This window comes from Pundamilia nyererei, unplaced genomic scaffold (assembly GCF_000239375.1).
Source record: "Pundamilia nyererei isolate P.nyererei 1_Seehausen unplaced genomic scaffold, PunNye1.0 scaffold00135, whole genome shotgun sequence".
NCBI lineage: Eukaryota > Metazoa > Chordata > Actinopteri > Cichliformes > Cichlidae > Pundamilia > Pundamilia nyererei.
Genome location: NW_005187536.1, coordinates 524,023 through 542,767, shown reverse-complemented (window position 1 = coordinate 542,767; position 18,745 = coordinate 524,023). Strand labels below are relative to the sequence as shown.

The 18,745-nt window shown below is 42.4% G+C and overlaps 1 protein-coding gene across 1 annotated transcript in view; it reads left to right on the top strand.

The window, feature by feature from the left end:
* LOC102199403 (partitioning defective 3 homolog B-like) overlaps window positions 1-18,745 on the top strand; it is a 213,201-nt gene that overhangs the window by 59,173 nt on the left and 135,283 nt on the right. The window contains exons 5-7 of the mRNA XM_013913502.1: window positions 6,458-6,525; window positions 15,838-15,921; window positions 17,548-17,673. Of these exons, the coding sequence (XP_013768956.1) occupies window positions 6,458-6,525; window positions 15,838-15,921; window positions 17,548-17,673 (278 nt within the window). The remainder of the gene's footprint in view (window positions 1-6,457; window positions 6,526-15,837; window positions 15,922-17,547; window positions 17,674-18,745) is intronic.

Sequence of the window (18,745 nt, the reverse complement as noted above, 5' to 3'; positions counted from 1 at the left end):
CGCCCCTCCCTGAGCCTGGTTCTGCCGGAGGTTTCTTCCTGTTAAAAGGGAGTTTTTCCTTCCCACTGTCGCCAAAGTGCTCGCTCATAAGGGGTCACATGATTGTTGGGTTTTTCTCTGTATGTATTATTGCAGGGTCTACCTTACAATATAAAGCACCTTGAGGCGGCTGTTGTTGTGATTTGGCGCTGTGTAAATAAAACTGAATTGAACTGAAGTTTTAAAATTCTTCATTATAAAAAAGTTTAATATATTTTCTAATGCTTTGTCCCATCATTGATAATTAAATACACCTGTTCATTAGTAATTGACACGCATTAACAGAATATTATAATAAATAAAATCATTATTGTGTGCTTGTTGTGTAGACATGCAGTCCTGACATGTTGTTGTGGCTTTATTTACTCAGAAAGTCCCTCCAGTCCGCTGGTTAAAGGAAGCCCGTGCTTGATTAGACTCCTGAGTAGTGATCCTTGAGCCCTTGAGATTCCTGACTGGACAAACACCCTTTCTTAATCACGCTGTTTTCCCCACAGACCTCTCTGTTTGCAGGGTTTAGTGCTTTAGGGGACTGTGGTTGGTCCTCAGAGGTGGTCAGTCTCCATGCTCGTTGTTGCTGAGGATGACCTAACATGTTTGTTACTGTGCCACATGCATTTGTCCTGCAGAGTTCAACGGCACCTGGTTGCACCTGTTGTCTCATGTCTTGTTGGTAGTTGTTAAGTTTTGTTACACTGACTTCACACAGGTGAGATGAGAAATAGACCAGTAACCCACAGCTTGGCACTCATAGTAGACTCCATAATAAATATTACGCACCTTATTGCTAATAACATTGATCTTTCCTGGAGAAATAAGGTAAGGAGTTTAGGGCCACAGATTGTGTTATTCTAAACTCAATTTCCACTCTGTACAACTAAGCTGCTGTCACTCGTGCAGCTACTGATATGAAATATTACAGGATGTCAGTAATGCAGCAGGCTTTGAGGTGCTTATATATTGGTTGACCACATCAGCTCCTCAGGTTTCCCTTATTTCACACATAAAATCTCAGAACTGTAGTTTTCAACTTATATTACTCCTATTACTGTGAATTAATGTTCATTGTCTTTAATAACTACATTGTGTTACGTTAAAAGAGTCATACCCGGACCAAAACCCAACCCAGCTGCATTTCTGTCATACTGATCCACATATACACTCATCATGGGCGTGAATGTCATGGTAATTTTCTGCTTTTAATGTTGTCTTTGAGCTGTTCTTTTTACAGGGTTGGATAATTGTACAGCAGAGATTTTAAAACACAAGAATAGATGTAGTCCATGTGTCAGCGGGTCAGGAGGACCAACACATATCTGTCTGTGTGTTTGCAAAATATAAACCGTTACATCAGATTTAAGTCCAATCGTTCCACCGTACCACAGCCGTAAAAAGAAATCTCTCTTTCTGCACGTTTTTCCTTCACATCTTTGTGTTTTTTAAGCCGTCGGTGCCACGCGGGTTTCCTCCATCTACCTGCTGTGCTGCAGTAACTACCATGTAAGTGCTGGAGTGCTAAATGGCCCTGTGCTGAGTGTTTTCTGAAGAAATTCTCTTTCTGTTTGTCTCTTCCTCGTACGTTATTTTCTCAGTCGCTGTCAGTCTTTTTTCGGCTCTTTCAGCGTCCCTCACTCTTCGATTCATTCGCTCGTACTCACACGTACGCGCACACGCTCAGTCACTGGCTCATCTGTCTCTTCTCAAGCAGCACGGTTCAGATAGAGGTAATGGCTCTGGGTAATTGTTCAAATTGTCACTTGGCCTTTTGGTGAGAGCGATGAGGGGAAGAAAGTACTCTTCTTGGAGTAATTCTCTGTCTTTCTCCTGTCTCTGTCTTTGCTCCTTCTCTTGGTCCCCTCTCTTATTTAATTTTGACCTGGAAAGATTTACTGGTGCAGCTCTTTCTTTCTAAATGCCAGACTCAAACGAGTACAGTACACCAAAAAAACCCCACTCTTTTCTTACTGTCTGTCATGCTTATAGCACACGGAAACACACACACAGACACACACAGGCAGGGATACGTGTTGGTAAAAATGTGTTGCTCGGGCTGGGGGTGCTTATTATTGTCTAGAATACCACAGGGACACTGCAGCACTTATTTTTAATGCTACACCTGTGTGTGTGCATGTCTGCATGTCTCATCATGTCTTTTGTGCCACCTTTCATGCATGTTTGTCATTGAATTTTTTTTCCATATACACATCTATAACTGTGTTATTAACAGTGTTTGGACAGAAACTGAAAAACGTGTTTTTTCAAAAGCATCATTCTAAAATCTGACGTGAAAAACATACAAAACATGAAAAAAGGGGAACAAAATGATGAAAAGTTGTACAAGTGGAGGAAAAACCCCAAACAAAGAAAAATAACACCTGGTGGAGTGAATCACAGCTAATGGGGTTAATGAGAAACATGAGTGGGTGTAAAAAGGGCGTTCCAGAGAGAGAAAGTCTTTCAGATGTGAAGCTGGGGAGGAGTTTACCAGACTGTGTGGATGCGTAGTTTCAAAAATGTGCTAATAATAAACAATAATACGAAGATTTTATCATGAATTTCCATATTTGTAAAGGAATCATTACTTCCTAATGATATAACATAAACCTAAGCTCCATAAGCTGCCATCCAGACAGAAGAGATGCTGCTTACTCCAGTCAGACAATCCCGCCCAGTTGGAGCATTATGAAAGTAACTGGTGAGCAGCTGAAATCGTTAAAGAATAGCAAAATATTTGGCTTTCAAATAAAGCTTACAAAGTAACCAGAGCTGAGAAATGATGCCAGTGTTGGAATAGCAGCACAAACTGCAGCTGCAGTGCCTCTAAGTGAAGGCTGCTGAAGGCTGGCTGCAACACAAGCCCATCTCCAAAGACTCCGTCTTAACATGAGCAACTTCACAGCTTTGAAAAGGACGTTTCCAACCTGATGGAAAATAATAGTTTAGTCCTCATCCACCTGGATGCTGTGGTTAGGGGCGTGGTCCGTATGCATTGACATGTCCCTGACGCTGACCACTGTGTGCTAGGCCTGCATTTTGTTTGAAGACCACCAGGTGGCGATAACAAAAACCCCTTCTAGTCCTGTAGAAGTCTTTGGGAAGTCTTGGCTTCTGTCTTGGACTCTGTAAATACTTTGCTGCTGAGTTTATGGGTTCATTCACTTTTTCCGGTCATATTGAATATTCTCCATATTATCCATGATGTGTTTGTTGGCTAACGCGTTGCCTATCACAAGTCATCAGCCAATGAGCGAGAGGTCTGACAGTCAGACCCGAGCCTCCTTGTCTCGTGTGGTTTTGGGAAACCGAGATGGGAATGGTAATGATGCTAACGGTAAAAATCAAATAATGATGTCACAGTAGCTAGTCTGTGGTTCAAACCAGTCGGTGTCTGTGCTTTTATCATCAGTTGGCCTGTTCAAAGAAGAAATGCTGCAGCGCAGTGGTGAACACGCCCCTCTCCTAAACCTTTTCCTGAGATGTCGCGGTACATGTCCACTTATCCGGGAAAGGAAATTCCAGACAGCTGATTCAGTTTATCTAGCCTCAGTGTTTTCATTGGGAGAAACCTGTATTACTCATCCGTGGACGTCTTTGTCTCCGCTGACTGCACGCCCACACAGTCCACATGGTGAACAGGGAGGAATGCTGGTTTGAGCGAGGAGTCAACCGAACCGAGGAGGGGGTCTAAGAGTAAATCTATACTATCTCACAATGCTGTGATTGCAGTCACCCCCAGGTCTCTGTGAATAGTAATCATAGCCATTAGTGGTTATGGCAGTTTGTGTGTCAACGCTTGTTACACGGCCGGGAAAACCTGCAGTCAGCTGAGACCGAAGAGCTCACCTGGATGATGAAAGGTTCCTCCTGCTGAAGTCGTTGCCTCCAGATGAACTGAATCAGTGTTGGGTTTTTTGAAGTACTGAATTAATGATTCTGTTCTGAGCTGAACTTGGTTTCATTAATTGCACTAAATGATTCTGACGTGCACTAAAAACTACATTAACACCCAAAACCACACTTCACTCAGCACGTGTGTGCTGTAGTGTGTTTCATGCTTCATTGATTCCTTTACCTGCTGCAGTTTAAAAAATTTCAGCAGAGAAAAAAACATTAAAAAATAGTTTAATTAACTTAAAAAAAAACAAATTAATGAGAAAAAATATTAAATGTTATATCTCAGTGCTTTTGTTTCCTTTGCTGTTCAGAATTAAAACAACTCCATATTTATTCCTGCACATTACCAAAGGGAAGACGGATGGCTTTGTCAGGTTCATACAGATGAAGACACGTAAAGTGCACACGCAGACACAGAATGCATTAATACTAATTTATCATACCGGCTGTGGTAGCATTTTCAGGGAACACTTAGCCTGATTGGTCATTCAATAATTAGTAATATCACTAATAGTTTGCTCTTTTTATCCGCTTTTAGCAATTATTAGATTGGACCATGAACGCTAAACGCTTGCAGGCCATTTGTTAAAAGCATAGTTATTCAAGGATTATCCATCAGTGATTCAAAATGGAAAATCTGCTTCTTTATTCTACACGTTTTGCAGAACCATTAATGCTCCAAGTATTGATTAAGCTGTCCAATTCTGACAGACTAATATATTCATTTTTCCCTGCAGTAGGCCTCAACATATTTCAAATAAATCTTTGTCATTGAATAAATATATCTTTCATTTCTTATCAAGCTTTAGATCTTTCAATCATTATTTTTAATAAACTTTTACTTTGCGTCCAATTAAACTGTCCGTCTTTGTGGGAATGTCTCACATTTTCTTATAATTATTAATTCCTCTGTGGGCTGTGATTTACTGACACTGCTGAATTTGCAGCTTTGTTAATACTTCTAACCTCTAAAAACTAAATGAACTTTTATTGTTAATGTTTCAAAAAAACCTGATTGTCATCATGAAAGTGAGCTAATTCCTTCAAATAAGAGCAGCGACTCCAGTTTCCAAACTGCAAGAGGTTCAGTGTCTGTAAGTAGAAGAAGTGTTCAGAGGAACGCGCTGGTGTCAGTGTGAATAATGAGAAACATTTATTCGTTCAGATTCATTTACTTGTTTTAAATTAGCCTCTGATAAGTAACATACATTGGTGGCCTTTTGTAATTAATATGTTGCTCTTCCAAAGAGACACAGAGTGAGAGAGGCTGTTACTACACACATTTATTAAATGAGACATACAATTAAGCACCAGAGGCTTTGCAGTTAATATACGAGTGACTGTTATGACAGGAGGTTACTATAATTAATGTTACCTGTCATCCTGTTTCTAATTAAGCTCACGTGACGGCATCGACAGCCAGGCCAGACTAATTGATTTGCGAGCCGCCAAACCGCAAACATATGTTTGCTATCTGTCATTCTGCGGCGAACGTGACCTTGCCTTCCTCGTCTTGTCGCGTCACCCGTCGTCTCTGACTTTACGTGTATTTCGTGACTCGCCCCGACTTTCCTCTTCCTTGCTCTTCCTCTCCCTGGTCTCATTTGTCTTCCTCTCAGCCTCTCTTCGTTCCATCTATTCCTCTCTCTGTCTCTGACAGGTGGAGTAGGTCATGTGGCAGTATTGGGGGGACTGAGGTCAGAGGTTAAAGGTCATATGAGTCCATTAGTGTCTACTACTAGCGGAGAGACTTATTGACCTGCGTGTGTTTGTCTCCATATGCTCAGACAAGCATGCTCTCCAAGGTCTGATGTCCCCCTGTGATATTCACCAATATTCATATGTGAGTTTGGGTCATTCTTACAAATAATAATAAAAATTTCATATAAAAATAAATCTTCAGTTCTTTGCAAGTGTAGTTTGAGTAGTTTTAGAAGTCTAAATTCTAAAAACATATTAAAATAATGAACGTAAAGTCTGTCACTAAAGACTGACTGATAATATATCCAAATGTCCAAAAGTATTACGCTTCACAAAAAATGGGATTTTGTGGATTATGAATTATGAAGTTTAAACATCTACTCTGAGGAGAAATCGACCAGTTACATTGTTTAGTTGATCCTGTTCCTGCGAGAGCTCCTTTCCACCAGCACTGACCCGAAGCCCAGCCAGGTCTGCCGAGGTGCGTTTCCCAGTCTGATGGTGAGACAGCTCTACAGGCAGAAGCAGTCGGGTCAGTCCTGTTGGCTGACAGACCTGTGGCTTTATGCAAACTTTACACTATGGTATAATAAATGTGATTCACACTTGCGTTTACCTTCTTCTAACAGGATCGGCTTCATATATGAATTGTTATTTGTTCACTTCACTCATTTCTTTATTCTAAACTCTGAATTTTAGACAGTTTAAATCAAAATACATAAACTTCCTTGGCTTAGTCACTCATTACACTTTTATTTAAACCGTAATTACTTAATTTGTCCACATGTCTACAGTATACATGCTGTGTGTCTGTTCTCTGCAGGCAGCTGGTCCCACTGTGGAGAGGCCAGCAGGGGTGGAGCGGCCAGCCAAACACCCCTTCAGTGGAAGGTCAGTGTGTATTTGTGTGTGTGTGACTGACTTCTGAACTAATTGCTCACCTTGGTAAACATGTAAAATATATTTTAAAGAAGTGTGGTCATGAAGCTGGTTGGAGCAGAGATGGAATAATGACTCGCAGAGAGCAGCAAAGATGGTGGTGGAGCGACTGGAGGCTGCTGTTGTTTTGATTTGGTGCTTTGTAAATAAAGTTGAATTGAACTGAAAAAAGAAGAAAAAGCCTGTTAATGCCCAGGTGTGTCTCTGGATGGCTGCCGGGTGCTGAGGCTGTGGTTGAGGATAGTTCTTGTTTGTGTGCATGTTTGTCTACATTTGTGTTTACTTCTGTTTATGTGTGTACTTCTGCCCTACTTTCCCTTCATTAAAGCTGTATTCTAATCCAGATCAAGGCCTTCGCAGATGCAGTGCAAAAAGCTCCATCATTAGCTCACTACAAAAGATTGCCAAAACAGGGTCAGGGTCACAAACAGAAACGCAGAAACACACTCAGTGAACGCACACGGCCACGCAGAGACCGCCACACTCACATGGGCTGAAAATAAACAGCTACAAACACGCTTGCATCTTTTTTTTTTTACTTTCACAGGCAGACACACATGCAAACACTAATGAGTGCAGTAATTAAGTGTTCAGGGTGTGCAGTGCCCTGTGCCTCCTTTGGGCCTTTAGGCATGTGTGCACATGTGCTTGTTTTGGTAGTGAGGAGGGCAGGCTGCCACATTATAACACAGGGAGAAACAGTCCACAGCATATGCAGTAATCTGTAAAGTACTGCAAATCTGTGCAGGAGTACTGACGGTGAGGCTTTAGCCAGGTGTGTTTCTGTGGTCAAGCCCTGCATTAAGCTCCTCCCTCTACAGAAGCCTGTACTGTGAGGTGGTTTACATTTACACCGGAGCAGATTAGCACGATACCGTACGCTGCACTCTCGGCTTGCTCTGGGGCAGGTTACCTTACACCCATCAGTCGGGAGTGACCAATCGATTTTCTGGAAGACGGTGTCAGATTCCCAGAAAACTTTTAGGGAGCTTGTGAAGGTTCATCTGTCCCTGACGAACACCAGTAAGAAATGCAGATTCTAAGCTGCAGCTTTCTACATTGTTTTCTCTCTTTTGGCTGAATACAATTTAAAAGCAATTTCATTGTTCCATAAGCTTTAACACAGAAATATCCTGAGAACAGGCTACCTGAGCCTCGTCCTCGTTGACCTTATATCAAATTTGCAAGTAAGCCTCCTTCCCAGTTTGAATTATGTTGTATATTTGCGCTCAGGCTGTTCTACACCACTGGGATTGCAGCTAAGAGAATATGGCAGTGAGTGTCTTTATGAAAAACTGGAGCCACCGCTCATTTATTCATATTTCAGTAGGAAAATGGGAAATGGATGCTGCAATTTATTGAAACGTGCAAACATAAATAGTTTAAGGATTGTAAGAAAAGCCAGAGTTGGTACAATTCTAACAAAGTTGTAAGTCGGTAAATGGTGTGAAGCCTCTGAGGCAACCTGTCGTCTGATTTTACTGCTTCAATAATGTTGAGCTCCGAGCTCTGGGAGGCCTGATCCGTGATAACGTGTTTCTATTCAGGAATGCTTTTACTGCATGTTTCAGCATGTTTGGGATCGTGCTGAAAAATAACATCATTGCCACCCTTTGGTGCCATTTTAGCCGCTTAGTCAAAGGAAAAGTTCTAAAATGAAAAGATTCACGACAAAAATGAAGATTCTGTGTGGAACTGTAGCACCAGCCTGTTTCTCTGTTAAAGTTCCTGTTTCATAACAATGTCGTCCTCTGATTAAAATCTCACAGGTAAACAACTTTATCTAGTTTTCTAACTTCCTGTGAATTGGCAGCTGAGGCTGAGAGATGAAGGACGTTTAAAGAAAGCCCAACATTGTTGTGGTTGATGATTCATCCCTCTAATACTGATAGTGATACTTACATTTTGCCACAGCTCGCTGTTTCTTCACGTATTTTTTGTGTGATTTATTTAGTGACGATCACAGATACGAGAAATTCAGAGCTTTCTGTCGCAGCGCAGACTTCTTGTGGGCTGACGAGGCGTTCACTGCCACAACTATTCCAGAACAATCCTGCATGGCGTTGTTGAAAAGATTGCTTTGCCTAACAAAGTCCCACAGTAACTGCCTGATAATCGTGCCGTTACCTGAAAGAACTGTTTCACTCTCCTCGGCTTGTCCATCAGTTGCCGTGGCACGAATGAAAACGAGTAACTGTACGCTTCGTTTCCTCGTTCTCTCGATTCGATCCGAACGTCTCAGACGGATTCAAACGCGTCTTTCTGTTAACGCTCGTGAAAGTGCCCACACACCCAAACAGACTGACTAATATAAAAACCAAGACAGTGAATGAGTCAGCGGCTGTTACAAAGCGATCCGTGTGCAGCGCTGACCTCCGCTAATGTAAAGTTTATTACCGAGTGCAGTTAACACTCAGTTAGGACAACATGTAGTTAACCTGTAAAGGAGAATTATGAATGTGTTGTAAGAATAATGTGCCACCTTAGCCTCTGCTTTTAAGGCTGTGCAACCACGGAGCACACGCAGGAATTAGATCACACACATGTAGACGACACGGAAGCAACCTCCGTGACAGATGTGGGCAGTACCTGCTCTTTTTTCCCGGCCTTTCTATGGCGTCCTCATTAAATCATGACTTACTATAACGCACAACTTTGCCTCCTGAATTAATGGACAGGCAAACTAAATGGGAACAACCTGAGTCTGATTACCTCTTGTGACACTTTGCCGTTCAGCGCAGTAAATATAACAGTTAATATTTAAGACACCCGCTGAGATTTGTTTTATTTTCTCTGTAACGTTTTTTTCTCACACCAACCATCTCATCTGTGAGTAATGTAGACGTGATGTAATGGTTTCCGTGGTCGCTGGGGAAACGATCCTTGAAATTGCAAAAAAGTCCAAAATGAGAGGAGCGCAGCCATAAATACTGGAGCAGAGAGGCATTCGTTAGAGGAACACGTGCGTCCGTGTGACAGAGTATGAGTTTTGTGCGCCGTGTGTGTTTTTGTGCGTGTTGTCGTCCTCCCGGAGTGTGTTTGCGTGCGAGCATTCGTGCACCTTTAAATGTGAAGCTACACCTATAAATACGGTTATGGCTCATCATACTTTTTACCGCGCTGCGTGCACACCAGAAAACTCATTACGTTTGAATCAAAATGTCCTTTTTATACAGGGAAACAGATTTACTGTAAATTGGTTTATTGAAATAGCATTTCAGCTATATTATGTTTCTTTGTGAATAAGGCAGGCAGAGTATCGGAGGTGTTTTAGAAGCTATACGAGCTGAAGAGGTAAGTAGGCTTCACCGAGTGCAGAAAACAAACTGGAAGTAAGAGGTTTAGCCTTGCTTTACCAGCGTATGAATATGTATTTGGGGACTGAACACTTCCATTCGTTGACAGTGAATTTTACTCTGCTGGTGTTTTGATACTAATCTGCTTATTTAGTCTCTGCCTGCAGTTCAGGGGAGAAAAGTTTGAACCGAGATTGCGGCGTTGATTATTCTTATTACCGAGGGTCCTTTTATGACGCGCTGTTGAAAATGGAAATGGTGCAGGGATAAAGGACTGGATATAAAGCCATCGTGTCTACATTTAAGTATCAGTTACGTCACATTTCTTTTAGGATATTGGGATTCCTGACTGTAAGAAACCTGTTATGTTGTGAACTGAGAAAAGAAGGACAAGCTTCATATAACTGGGGGTTAAATTACACCCTCACCCTGTCGCCCAGGTGTCATGTAGGCTGCAGGGAGTTACTTTGTAATGTTGGCTGTAAAATTACAAAATCTTTCTCATCCTTTAGGAACTATTTCAGTTTTCTTTGTAGCCCAAAATGGTCGAGGAGTTAATGTGAAGCGCACATGGGAACATCTTTGTCTGTGTTCATAGTACGCTATGAATGCTTTATGCTGCCATACACCAAATATCCTGCTACAGTGCTTATAAAGCTTATCTACTGCAAAAGCATTCAAATTACATAAAATAGTGCCGACTGATGATTTCAGTACAACTTAAGAGTTACCGGTTCTGTCAGTAGTTAGCGAACACAAAGTAATGTATTTGAAAGCATTCCTGAATCATCTGAAAAACTGAGGAAAACACTTGGAGTGATGAAAGTAACGTCCAGATGAACAGACGTAGCTTTCTGGGATAAACTAATGTACGACTTATTAGCTGTAAGTGGTGTCGTCATCCTCTGTACTCAGACACGATGGCACCAAACAGGCACTAAAAAACTCTTAAATCTAACTTCACAGGCAGTTTTAAAGCTGCGATGCTTTTTAGAGTAGACCCATGGTCTAAATTAGGGCGAACACATGCAGCGTTTCACCTTTCAGCTCTTTTGCAACCCCGGCTATCGCCATCTGGTGGAACTCGCAGAGAATGCAGCTTTAAGAACAGAAAAAATAAGAAACTTGGATTTTACGAGCTACAATGACCTTTGAAAGATGTTTGCTCAAATCAAACCAAAGTTAATCAAATGAAAACTACATTTAAAATGTAGTACTACTATTTACTATTGCTACTGTCAGGGCCGGAGTGGCTGTACTGCAAAGATTGTCTCCAATCCTGAAACTGCAACATCTGGGCACAAGTCTTTGCTCCCTCTAGACGAGCCCTGAATAATGTGGTTTTGATGTAACGATGCCAGGAAAGAGTAAATGTGTCTCCATAGGTTTATAAATGCGTTTAATATGATTCACAGGCACAAACCCAGATTTATAAATAATGTAAATGTGTGTATATTCTGTTTTTCAGCCCACCCACAAATACAGAGAAACATGTAAAACTATAATAATTAAAGTTAAAATTTATAATCTACAGACAATATTCTGAATTTCCGCTTCACAGACTTGTTCACTTTTGAAAAGCTTCCCGTGCACGTGTCTGAAAATATTTGAGACGTTCGTTCGGCTCACTTACAGTTTGCGTGCGCAAAGTTTCCTCGACATGCACAGATCGCATCGTGTGTGCATGTGACGTTTTGAGAGTCTTCCTGAATCCGTGCTCGTGCAGATAAACAGGCTGGATTCAACTGCTAGAGGAAAACTGGGACATCTCAGCTTCCTGTGGAGTCCCCATTCCTCAAAGACAACAGGCGCTTTTTTCCTAGATAAACAGAAAAGCTCATCACGCCTCGACTAGAAGACTCACGCTTACCAGTTACAGATGCCTGGATGTAGTTGTCCCACGTCACGTACAATATATCTACATTCAGAGATTAATCAGCATAATATTAGTGTTCGTCTGTCTGCTGTTTCCCCAGCAGAAGAGCATCCAGCATGTAGCAGCGGCTTATTTAAACCATATATGAACTTTCATAGGCGTTTTACACGTGTGTGCACAGGAAGCTCTTTGAAAATGAAATGATCACATTTGTGAAGTTTGTGTAAAAATGACCAGTATTTTTTCCACACCACACTGCTCTGTGAGCAGCTGACATAACCGGGATTTGGGGCTGCTTTGCTTCCTCTGAGCCTGGACTCGTGTTTATGAAACAGCAGTGAGTTCAAAATTGTATCTTTCTGTTTTTGCGAGAAAACGCCAGGGCAGCGGTTCATGACCTGAAGCGTAGACATCCGTGTTTTAGATGAGATCCTTCAGTGTGACCTTTTAAAACAAACCAGGAATAACGATGAAGTTTTTAAGAAGGAGACGTCCTCCTCATCGATAGACCCAGAAAAAGTCTGATAAAGGTTGATTCCCTTCATACTCCTGCACCAGTTGTAGGGTTTTCCTCCCAAAGGTAACGTGTCTGTGTAGGTAATCCAGGTGACACATCTTCAGCAAACTTGTGCCGTCGCTTTGCTTTCCAAGCACCTTCGATCTGATCGAGGTTGTTACTGTGACAAACTCATGTTTATTGCACTTTGCTCTTATGCATTAAATACTATCTCTGCTACTTTTGTTTGTGAAGGCTCTCATTTATTTTATACTTTGAGTTCTTGTGTATTTCCTCACACTTATCTGTAGTATTTTTGTGTATTTTCACTGCCTTGCATTTACTCTGGCGCTCTGCGCTTGAAAGACTGGCTTTGAGGGGGAAAAGGAGGGAGAGAGAGAGCAGGATAAATAAGAAGAGGGATGAGACGAGAGGGAGGAATGCATAGAGAGGAAGAGAGCGCTTTGGTAATGCACATCCTCCGTTTTTGTTATTTCTCCTCTGTGTCTGTCTTTCATAGCGAGGATCAGTGAAGTGGCAGGTGGATAAAGGGAACACCTGCTCTCTTCATCTCTCTTTCGCTCCCCTCTCTTTGCTTTTTGCCTCTTTTTTTTTCTGTCTCTTGTTCTCTCGTCGCGCTCCCTCTCTCCTTTCTCGAGTCTCACCCATTTTGTCTCTCCCTTTCACCCCGACTTCATTTTTTGCATTGATGCAGCCTGTCAAACATCTCACAGAAGAAAAAACGAGAAAGGAAATGCAAATGGATCTGAAGTGTTTGTGTGCGTCGGTGTGTTTGTGTGTGCGTGCCTGTGTTGTAGTTAGTGTTAGAGATCAGAAGCGCAGCAGCAGGAAGGATAGAGGGAGGGGTGGATGTTATTTTCCCTCTTGTATTAATTCTTTTCATTAGCCCTGTCTGATTAATTCAGTGCCTCCTCCCGCCTTCATCTCACTGTATTTTACTTCTAGACCTTGGTTGCTCGCTACTTTCTTTTCTCCTTTGTCCCTGTTTTTCTCCTGTTATACATCAGTGTTACTTTTCCTTCCTCTTCCTCTTCCTTTCTCCTTTCATGCCGTGGTATCTGTCGCTTTCTGTGACCAAGGCTGAAAAATCTCAGTAAGTGTTTGTTTTAAATAAAGTTAAGTTTATTATTGTGATCACTAATGCAGGAAAACATCTCAACTTTACATTGTCATTCATAACACCAACGCAAATCTACTCAGCCAATCACATGACAGCAACTCAGGGCATTCAGGCATGCAGACATGGTTAAATCAAAAAACTACTCTGAGCCTCTCTGAGCACACAAAACCTCAGAGCAGTTTTTCCAGCACCTCGTTAAATCTGTGCCACGATGATCAAACCGGCTGACGCGTGTAACGCAGTTCAAAGTGTACCTAATGAAGTGGCAGGGGCACGTATGCTGATGAACTGTCCTCTAATGCTCAAAATTTCAGTCATCATAATGACATATACTCCTGCACCGTTCCCCATACTAAGTCTAACACCCTCCTGGGTGAAGGCCGTCAGTGGGGTCCTCCAACGTCCTTGGTCCTGGCTTTACTCTCATGATCTCAGTTTTATCTTTGTGGATGTTCAGTCGTACAGCTGCTTGTGCGCTTGTCTTCTCTTGCGTTTGCTGGTGGTTGCAAGATAGTAACGACAAATCTTCAAAAATAATAGTAAAAAAAACTGCGAAATCCAGGTGTTCCAGCTGTGTCCACTTCACTCCACTTCTTCTTCCTTCTGTGATTTTCTTCTTTAACCCGTCAATCACTCACAGGATTGGGAATGGTGATAGCAGGCATGCTTGTCTGGATCTTAAACTCATTAGGAAGTTAACCGACTTCATTGGTACTACAAGGTTCCCTGTGCACACCATCCAAAGCCTTTTCATAATCCACAAAGTTGACTTATGCTCGAGTTCAGCTCAGTTGACTGTTCAAGGATGATGCGCAGGGTGGCAGTCGGGTCAAGACAGGATCTGTTTCTTCTAACTGTACATGAAGTAATCTTTACTGTAAGCTTGAAAAGGCACACTCCATTAATGCTGACTGCATTTATTTCAGGATCCAGAGATGTGACTGGTTTAGATGGGATATGTTATCCTTCCAGTTGATTCCATGGGCCTGTCTCATTTGGATCAGCCACAAAAATGTCCAGGAGTCACCCTAATCACATGTAATCATATGTCATTATACGGTCATACGACCGGTCATACCAGAGCTTATGACCATGTCATGACCTCAGGTATGACCAGTCGCGGTCTGGGACAGCAGCTGTGGTAGCACCAACCCCATCACTTTACATTTCCTTATTAACATACAACACAATGGTGTGCTTCAACAACACACGGAGAAATGGTATGTGTGTAATGACCGTTTCCAGTGTGATCCAGTCAGTTTTCCGGTTACACACTGAGAGCATGCTCTAAACCTTTAAACACCACTCTGTGTCCTTGCCTCTGTCTTTCTTCCCCAGTCTCACTTCCTGTTGTCTGGATTAAACTCAAATCTGCTGAGTAGCGACGAGGCAGCATTAGCTTTCTGTGTGTGTGTGTGTGTGTGTGTGTGTGTGTGTGTGTGTGTGTCTGAGACAAGGAGAGAGGGAGAACTTGTTTCTACACTTTGCATCTTTCCCTGTTGCCATCCAGCATCATCAGTAACCCTCTCTGGAGTTTATTAGCATCTGTGCTGCTATCAGTTGATGGGGGGGTGGGGGGTTTACGAATGGATGGATGGTCTAGAGAGAGAGGGAGACAAAATGAACAGATAGTCAGAGACGGAGAGGGGAGGGCAGAACAAAAGCACAAAACCAAGTTCAGACAAACTGGCTTCTAAAAACACGCACACATGCACGCATGGAGCAGAGAGAAGGTCAGGAGAGGATTAATGGCTGTGCGCTGATAGATAAACTAATCAAACAAACAAAGACTTCAGCACACACATGCATTAAAACACAGGCAGAATGTAAAGCAGATACATACTTGAATAATCGAAGCTAGACAGAGACACTGAGAGACTGAAAGCAAGTCAGAAATCCTCAGAGAAGGATGCCACATAAAAGTTGTGACAGGCGTGCGCACACAGCAGCAATCTGCACTTTTATTGACTTTGATTAGAGTGTTGGCATCGCCTCCTCTGCGGCCTGGGTTTGCAGACATGGATTAAGTCCTCGACAAAAAGTATTTTTAGCTCAGTGAACGGATCCATGGAAAATGACGTTTCAATCTTGGATAGCGCTTCTCCAAACTTTTCCTCCCCAGACCGGCACAGGTTTTTGTTCTGGTGGTACCACATGTGTGTGAGGGCTGCCCTGCTGTTTTCTCTCGGTCTGCACATTTAACATTTAATCCTTTTATTTTGTGTCATGCCTGATGATTAACCTTGGATACTTTTTAAGGCACATCTAAGCTTTTTATCTTGATTTCTGTTCTCTCAGGACTTTCCTGATTCTCTCGTCTCGTGCAACAACTGAAGTAGTTCAGTTGTTCCCGTCGCTGTTCTACGTCAAAGCTACCCTTCCTTTCAGAGTAACTGAACTTGTATTATTTTGTTTTCTTCCTCTCTGTATGTGTGTGTTCACTGTGTGTGCACAGCCTGACCAGAATGGTGGAGATCCTAGGAGAGGACAGCCCTCTGGGAATCCACGTGGTTCCCTACTGCTCGTCGCTCAGCGGACGGTGAGTTGTGCTCACAACACACATCCTTCTAGTTAAACCCTAATTCTCTACTTTAACCCCCAGAGACACTGTCAGATTACCATAGAAAGCATATACTAAAGTCATCCCGTCATAATCCTGTTATTTGCTGCGCTGCACTACATAAACACCCAGAGATGCTCCCACAGTGGGGAAAAGAAGAAAAGGAAGACATGAGTGCACAGCTATGCAGGGCTCTACTTTGGGTGTGGGACAGTCGGGCAGTGGATGGGGATTTCCTCACGGAGAGCAGGATAACTTTTTATGACTGTTCTCATGACTCACCTGACCTCACCAGTCTCCTGCTTGAATTCCTCGTTCTCTGTTTTTCCCCATCATGCGCTCCACGGTGTTTTTTTCCTTTCTCACACACTCATCTCTTTGTTACCTTTTAACCTAGTTTCAGCATTTTTCATCATCAAACGCTGTATTTTGTTCAAGTTAAGGACCCGGAGTACTGAACTGTTGCCATTTTCTTACATATTACCATTTCACTCTCAGTTTGTAAGTTTGAAGGTGTTTATATCGTCTAATACAGATAACGTTAAGATGTCCTGACATTGTTACTACTGTGTTTAAAGTCATTCAAGGAGCCGAGGTAAGCAGGCAGTCTTTGCAGCAGCGATTAAATAAACAACATGCAGTGCTGCTCTCTTCGAGTCGTAATGCACCGCGATGCACAGAATCAGGCGGATATAGAAGCATGCATTTAAACTACATCATCACAGTCAAGCGCAGACGAAATCATGATTGTACGCTGATCTTATGACTTGTTTGTGAGAAACAGGATTTGTTTCTGTACAAAACTCCAGTTGTTATCGTTGCTGTGCTTCACTGATGTGCTGCGTTATAGCCAAACATCTCCTCTTCGGCCTGATCTCGAGTCTTTGCAACTTTGCAAACCTAAACCATGCTGGCGTGTTGCGTGCTTTCTCCTGGCGACCCTTCTAAACGCCACACTTGTCTTTTCCTAATTATGCTGTGATGAACTTTCGTGTTTAACATGCTAACTGAGGCCTGTCGAGTCTGAGATGGAGCTGTTGGGTGTTTTGCGATGTCTCTGAGAACAGCACAGTCTGACCTCGGGGTGGATTTTCAGGGATGCTCAGCCCTCTGAACGTTAGCATCTGTCTTGAATATCTACCACTTCTCACTGCAGAATGATGAATAATCAAATTATTTGGAAATGACATTATAACCCTTGTCAGACTCGTGGGCAGCAGCAGCTGCATCTATAAACTCATTGCTTACATCTTTCCTCCCTGGCATCGTGTTGGCACGTGCTTCAAAGCTCCAGACCAGCAAACTTCTGGTTTTATAGAGGTGCTCACACTTGCTGATGATCAGTTACCCTCTTCATTCCTTTGGAAGTAGTCAGGGTGTTTTCACAGGACCACAGGGAGTCTTGTGAAAACTTTCTTTTTCACAGGACTGTAAGTTATAGTAGAAACCCACAGCGGAGCTTGGAGATAAAATGACCATAACTGTGGTAAAGTAAACCATATGGAGACTCGTCTGTGTGCATGCAAGAAGTTCTGTGCGTTTGTGAACCTGTGCATGGAAAACGTGCTTTAATCTCTCGCTCTGTTCTTGCATGTTCTCCGTCAGGGCTCTTGGTCTGTATATCCGTGGAGTGGAGGAAGAGAGCCGCTCCAGAAAGGACGGCCTGTTTCAGGAAGACGAGTGCATCGTGAAAATCAACGACACCGATCTCATGGACAAGACCTTCAGCCAGTGAGTACAGCTCTATTAGAATAAATGCACGGCCGTAGAATAAAATAAACACAGCGTATCGTGTTACAGTTAATGTCCACGTTGTGTACGGACCAAGAAAGAACTGCTTGACGTTTAGGAGCTGCTGTTTCTTCTGTGAGTTTTGGTTAATGGAGCAATATAATCGCATTTAACTTTAAAAGTAGGTTTGGATACATTAAAATTACATTAATTTGTGGTATTGTTACCAAGTTAGTGAAAAAACTAAACTAAAGTATAAACCTGTCTTTCCCTGCTGTCTCACCTTCTGTGAGGTAGCACTGCAAATCCAAAGAAATGCAGAAAAACACTTGGCAGATGTTTAGCTGCTTCTGGATTAATCTGTGTGTGTGTGTGTGTGTGTGTGTGTGTGTGTGTGTGTGTGTGTGTGTGTGTGTGTGTGTGTGTGTGTGTGTGTGTGTGTGTGTTGGAGCTGGCCTCTGCGTGGCTGTTCCACGTCATTCCTTAAAGCAAAGATTTGTTCAACATTGGAGATCAAATGTTGGAGTTTGCTCACGGTGCCCCTGAAGCCTGAACAGGGCTACATAAACACGAGTGTTTAGAGATGTAATGTGATTACAGAGCATTAAAATGATAAAAGACACCCGTAAAAACAATTGCCACAGATTACAGGCACAGATGCGGATATTATATTGATTGCACCACATTACACTGTGTATTCAGTCCACACAACAGTTCCTGTCCAGTGTTCACTGTGGTAATGAGATTACGCGTGAGGTATTTTATGCTGTACTGTAGGTAAATGGATTATCACCGCTGAGGTTTGTACCTATTGTTCAAAGACAGGTGTGTAGCCCCCTGTGCACTCGCCGACACACAAACACACACACGGACAGTTTTTCTCCTGTATTACACCCTTAATCTTACATGTGATATATCGTCAGTCTGTTTCTCAGCATTAACAAAGTTGAATGGACTGTATTACACACACACACACACACACACACACACACACACACACACACAGAACACTTTTATTAAAATCAATGCAGTGCATTGCTAAACTACTCCCAGGAGAAAGTAATTTGTTATA